At 42.9% G+C, this 6,133-nt stretch overlaps 1 protein-coding gene and 1 long non-coding RNA gene across 2 annotated transcripts; both read right to left on the bottom strand.

The window, feature by feature from the left end:
- Positions 1–684: 684 nt before the first annotated feature.
- On the bottom strand, positions 685–2,407 carry LOC124680622. The gene is made up of 4 exons (XR_006995540.1): positions 2,281–2,407; positions 2,120–2,178; positions 1,958–2,011; positions 685–957 (listed from the first exon to the last, which is right to left on the bottom strand). It is a non-coding gene; the product is annotated as an uncharacterized LOC124680622 (long non-coding RNA).
- An 18-nt stretch (positions 2,408–2,425) lies between these two features.
- LOC124680623 (zinc finger BED domain-containing protein RICESLEEPER 2-like) lies at positions 2,426–5,790 on the bottom strand. The gene is made up of 4 exons (XM_047215692.1): positions 5,605–5,790; positions 4,672–4,977; positions 4,230–4,572; positions 2,426–4,119 (listed from the first exon to the last, which is right to left on the bottom strand). The coding sequence occupies exons 1-4, from the start codon at positions 5,788–5,790 to the stop codon at positions 2,426–2,428; spliced, it is 2,529 nt and encodes an 842-aa protein (XP_047071648.1).
- Positions 5,791–6,133: the final 343 nt, after the last annotated feature.

The raw sequence follows: 6,133 nt of genomic DNA, 5'->3' as shown, positions 1-6,133 counted from the left end.
ACCCTTCCTCCCAATTTTTATGCCCATTTGAATCTTGGTCAAATCCTAAGTTTGACCAAGATTTGAACAAGTTTAAAACATGAAAATGAAAAGGTAAGCCTGAATTCTTCTTAGTCACTCTAAAATGAGAAGCTTTTGGGAGTTTTTTGAAATTTCCATGTTTGAAACCCAAAACCACTTCTCTTCATGCTTGACTTCATAAGACAAAGTTAATTTAGGGTTAGGGGTCCGGATGCAAGTGGACATGTCCATGGAATTGTCCGCATTACCTGCATCAGCCACGAAAGCAAACTGCGGGCTTTGCAGTTGCCTGCGTCCACTACTGCGGCTTGCCTGCAGAGCCCAGCAGGTTTTGCAGGACCGCAATATCAAGCAGTGGTCATGCAGCGAATTAAACTGCAGCTAGCTAAGTGCCCAGCAGGTTTTGCAGGATATGGGGGCCGCAACATCAAACAGTGACCATGCAGTGAATTAAACTATATTATGATGAATTTTAAAAAAAAATTTGGCGCGATGAATTTGCAAAGCTCAAAATCAAGAGAGCTAGGCACTGGCAGAGTCATCCCCGACGTATTTCACATCACATCATCGAGCTATGAGCCAGAATTATGGGGTTTACTTAACGCAAAATATGAAACTCATGCATGCAAAACATTTGGGAGTTGGAACCAGCACAAACACACAGACACCGGAAAGGTTTCATGATTAAGAAAAAAACCTACTAACATAGTTGCAACATTCACTTGCCATGGCAAGTGTTGGACCAAATCAGTAGACCACAAAATGACACAAGTACTCCAGCGTTCATAGACTGCCAATAAACCGACACTTCTCACTGACAGCAGTTTCTCCTTGAATAGGCAATGGACAAGACATTAGGAAATCTGAAGTTCCAATGCGTTCGCAGGCCATACGATGTGTTTAGAAGATGGATCCGTTCCATCCGAAGTCCGAGCGCTGCAATATCATAAGAAGAGATTTAGAATTCATATAATTGCCATCTAGGGAAACGAAGCGACAGCGGACACTAACACTATGACAACCGTAAATTCAAACAACATATGGGCATTTACATGATCTACTCTTGATCCAAAGCATGCAAACATTGAGCATGTTTTTGTGCACGATGGGACTAATTACAAACATCAGAAGCATCTAGAGTAAAACATGTGATGCCCATATTTCCAAAAAGAGAGATGGTGCTGCGATTTTTTATATAAGAAATAGGGTCCTAAATTAGCAATTATGAGGTACGCACAAAAACAGCTATATCTTGTATATATGTAATACCTCTACACTGGAAAAACAAGCAGAGCAACTCAACATGTATTTCCAGAAATATTATATATATATATATATTGCTTCCAAAAGCCAAAATCTCGAAAAAATATCAAACGCCATGGGTATCACCAAAGCATTTGAAGCAACAAAACAGAGCAACAGAAATATCCTTATTTTCTATACAAGCCTTGATAATCCTATAGGAAACATATATCAGTCAGTATTAATATTCCCATCAGAGTGATAATGAAAAGAATATCTGCACTGTACAACATCAACTCCACAAACATCCGGGAAACAAGCTAGCAGATTTTAGCGAATCTGAATACCTCGGCTTCTAAAGCACACTATGACAACCGTAAATTCATCTCGGCAAAGGAAGTGACAGCAATGTATCCAGAGGCAATGGATTTATTGGGGTCTGATGGCAATGGTATTACAATATAAGCAATGTAAACTATTCAGCAAAATTTATACAATGTTACAAACAGCAATGGTATTATTATTGTCAACGAAATCTGACAACATATGTCACAAACAACCAATACTTAATGAGCTTATTCTCAACTATGAATAATCACAAACAGCAATACATGATTTCAGAATAGAAGTTAAATAGGATGGAGAACACAATTGCAGTAAGAAAGGCAAAAAAATGACAAAAGCTGTCTAATACCTTTCATTGTTCTGGAACGTGTTCTTCATGATTAGTTGGCACTGTCACAAGAATCTAGAAATAGAGCAATAAACAGTTTCAAATGAGATTGAAGCTCACAATAATACCTTTCAAATGACAGAAGCTCAATTGAAGCTCAATTAAACAGTTTGAACTTGTTACCTGACACTCTTCATCATCATCATCATCATTGCTGGTTTTTTTGTTCATGTGTGAAGGGTCTACAATATTCAAAACAATGCAGCATTATACTTCCACAAAAAGCATTTTTACCAATGCAAGTATGACAACAATTTGGTGTCCTAATGTAGTGGAAAACTCACCAGCAGCTCGTAGCCAGTCCTGCAAGCAAATCAAGCCCTCGACTGTACCACTTTTCAGCCTACTCCTATAATCACTAACAACTCTCCCACCAATGCTAAAGGCTGATTCAGATGCCACAGTAGACGCTTGCACAGCCTAGCAGTGTCACGTGCAATACAAGATAGGATAGGAAACTTGGGTGCATTTATTTTCCACCATCCCAAAATGTCGAACACTTTCCTTCCGGGAAATAATCTTCACCGAGGTACCTATCAAGCTCGATGCTACCTCTTTCTTTTGCACTTTGAGATGGGCTTCCCAATCAGCCAAAGGATCCTCGCCTTCAGCACCGCACCTGCCGTCATCTTCTTCTTCCGAGCTATCAGGAGGAGATTCTCCTATTTGAAGAGAATATTCTTTGAAGAGCTTATGCATGACCTCGTCCACTTTTGCAATATGATGTACTGAATCCTTCTTTCCAAAAGCTTGTTCCAGTCTAAACTTAACAAACCCACGCTTGTACCTTGGATCCAAGATAAGGGGTATGCAATTTGCTAAATATGATTCTTTCCAGTACTTATCAAATTTTTCCTGCATTTCATGTACCATTGATGCAATGACGACATTCTTGTTCTTGGCTTGACTATCTAACAACACCTTCACATTCCATATTTCATGGAAATATCTGTTTGATGTAGGATAGTTTGTACCTGACACCACCTTTGTTGCTGCAAAGAAGGTCCGTAGTAACTTCCGGAGTTCTTCAGCCAAAGCCCACTCTTTTTCTGAAGGCGCAAATTTAAACTGCTTGTCTTGTTTCCCCAACTCCACAAACGCTTCCTGGTAGGGGAAAACTGACTCAATCATCAAATATGTTGAGTTCCACCGAGAGGCAACATCTAAGGAGGGCTTCTTGGTACAATTAATTCCTAGCTTCTCAACTACAGAGTCAAAGAGTTCCTCTCGGGCTTGTGAGCTTCTGATGTACTTTACAGATTCCCTGATGTTATCTATTATTCCACCCATCACTCGCAAGCCATCTTGAACAATTAGATTAAGCACATGAGCAGCACACCTGATATGGAAAAGTGCACCACCACCAATCAAGAGATTCCTCTTGAACAGATTATTTCTCAAATCATCCATCATAGAGCCATTGACTGATGCGTTATCCAAGGTGATGCTGCATAGCTTGTCTTCAATGTGCCAATACTGAATAGTCTTCAACATCAGATTGTACATTTGAAGACCGTCATGCGGCGACTCCATAAGAGCAAACCTTATTATCCGTTTCTGAAGCTTCCAATTGTTGTCTATGTAGTGGCAAGTAACACAGAGGTATCCAAGTCTCTGAACTGAAGTCCACATGTCAGCTGTGAGGGAGACACGGCAACCAGAAGTGCTGATAATTTGTCTTAAAGCTGACCTTTCCTCTCTGAAAGACTCCAAACAATCATCTCTGACGGTTGTTCTACAAACTAGTTTGAATAGAGGGTTCAAGGACTTCACAAACTTCTGGAATCCAGCATATTCTACAATTGAGAATGGGAAATCATGTAGAGCAACCATGTTTGCTAGCTCACGCCTTGATTTATCTTGGTTGAATTCCCATTTATCTAAATCAGAAACTTGAGGTGACGATGTAGAGGCAGCCATCTTTGCAAGTACCTGATGCATTCTACTTCTTTCCTTGCATATTCTCAAATGTCTATGGATGTGGTTGGTGCCTGATTTGCGTGAAGCAGCAAATATATCATTGCAGTGCTTGCATTGTCCTTGTACAAGTCTCCCATGTTTGTATATGGGAATCACCTCTTTCCAGACTATGGATTTCAATTTGCGTGGTTTTCGGCTACAACCTAGTTGATTCAAAAATCCGGATCAGCTTCAGTAGGAAAATGGATACAATAAATTGGGACAGATAATATAACATACAAAGCAAAAATGCTGAACAAATATGCAAACATACCACTATTAGCTTGAGGGGACATTTGTTTCTTTAGTGACATCACTTTCGCAATCATAGCCACTGGAGATCTCACCAATCTCATTCCTGCCGCAGCCTTCAACCTCTTCTTCTTCTTCGCATCTCTCAACTCTTGCTCTTCGTCAAGCTTCCTTTTTTTCTCATCTCTCATCTCTTGTTCTTCCTGAAGCTTCCTCCTCTTTGCCTTCTTTTCATCCTTCTTGTTCCTCCTCTTTTTACTATTTTTCTTGTCGACACCTGGCTCATCAACATTGCCTAGCAAGTGACCATCCCCATCCTTGTCTTCACTGGATGCCAACTGGTGCTCCACGGCTCCACTCAGCTGCTACACAAACATTAACAGTAATGTACACAAATTATAAGACTACCTCACTTGTACTAGAAAGGTACACAAAATATAATCCACGGCTCTATGATAGGTTACCTGAGGGCAAGTAATTGGGCTGGGCGCAAGATCATCCTCATTCTTAATGATGGTATCAGGTTGAAAAATGCACTCGCCAACATCAACCATGTGGCAAGGGAAGTAAACCACTGATCCCGGATAGATCAGCTCCCCTTCATTTAGGGAGCGTACATCGATGACATCTTTGTCTGAGTCGTACAGGACGATGCGATTCAAGTCGGCTCGCAGGATCATCGAGCCCTTGTGTGTCGGCTTCTTACGGCAGATGAGTAACGTGGTGTAGGAAACACACCACCTCTTGGGTAACGCCGCCTCCAAACAACACTAGTAAGAATTGAACATCACAGTCAGCTACTGAATCCAGTCCTTGTAATAATGCTACTGATGCTATAAAAAAGATAGTACTACACACAAGTTGTTTAGCAATCAGTACTTCACAAACTAAGCAATATATTAGAAATGTTTAGAAAATTATGTAAATGTTTCCAGGATCTAAGAAAGATGCATTGGAGTACTCATACGGCCATAACAAAAAAAAAAATCTCGTTTCTGAATACATCAAACACATCAGGAAATAGGAAGTAGTGCACCATGTAGAACATGATAAATTCAGATATTTTGCCAGTACAGTAAAGCTGATCTTTCATGACAATATGGCATGCACTGAACACCACAGACAGAGTATTGGTTTTCAATTTAGCTAACTCGAGGACAAAGTCCAATACCTTCAGGCCAAAAAAATACGAGACACACAGGAATCTCTTTGACCAAGGTATATAAGAATCCAAATAAAAATGTTCCCCTAGCACCACATGGGCATTTCCACAAACAACTACCGGATGGAGGAAGGACATATAAAGATGGATCAGCGTGCGAGTGCGAGGAAGGACATGTACATCTTAGCAAGAATTGACTACAGCATCAAAGATTCAGGCAGTCGGCCGGGCTTACCTGAGAACGGGCAATCGGCACTCCCGGCACCTCCTCCTTCTTCCCCACCACTCCCGGCACCTCCTCCCCCTTCCCTGCCACTCCCGGCACCTCCTCCTCCGTCCCCGCCACCAGCGGCATCTCCTCTTTCTTCCCCGCCGCCCCCGCCGCCCCCGCCGCCCCCGGTATCTCCTTGTCCTCCTCCATCCGCAGGACGGCAGGAGGCGACAGGCGACAGGGACCGAGGTATCTTCGAGGACGACGGGGAGGTGCAGCCTATGGAGGGATGACGACGGCAACAAGCATAGGCGACGGCGGCGCCGGTAGGGATGGACGGAGCGGGGGCGGACGGCAGAGCCCTACCGTGTTTGGAGGTGCAGAGAAGATGGACGCCAAGCAGGTGGGGAATATGCGGGTGCAGGCGACGGGCCGAGAGGGCAACGCAGGACTGGGCCACAAAGCCCGCTCTAGGGTAGCAGGTTGTCCGCGACGCCACGAGGCGTTTTTTCGGTGGCGCGGCTTAGCGGGCCTGCGGAAGCCCGCGGCCACC

This window comes from Lolium rigidum, unplaced genomic scaffold (assembly GCF_022539505.1).
Source record: "Lolium rigidum isolate FL_2022 unplaced genomic scaffold, APGP_CSIRO_Lrig_0.1 contig_22322_1, whole genome shotgun sequence".
Classification (NCBI taxonomy): domain Eukaryota; kingdom Viridiplantae; phylum Streptophyta; class Magnoliopsida; order Poales; family Poaceae; genus Lolium; species Lolium rigidum.
This window is presented reverse-complemented; position numbering and strand designations above follow the sequence as displayed.

Excerpts from the sequence above, each read along its gene's own strand:
- LOC124680623 (XM_047215692.1), bottom strand. The coding sequence starts at position 5,790 with ATGGAGGAGGACAAGGAGATACCGGGGGCGGCGGGGGCGGCGGGGGCG. Across the intron at positions 4,978-5,604 it reads TGCCGATTGCCCGTTCTCAG|TGTTGTTTGGAGGCGGCGTT; the intron begins GTAAGCCCGGCC and ends AATTCTTACTAG. Across the intron at positions 4,120-4,229 it reads GTCCCCTCAAGCTAATAGTG|GTTGTAGCCGAAAACCACGC; the intron begins GTATGTTTGCAT and ends TGAATCAACTAG.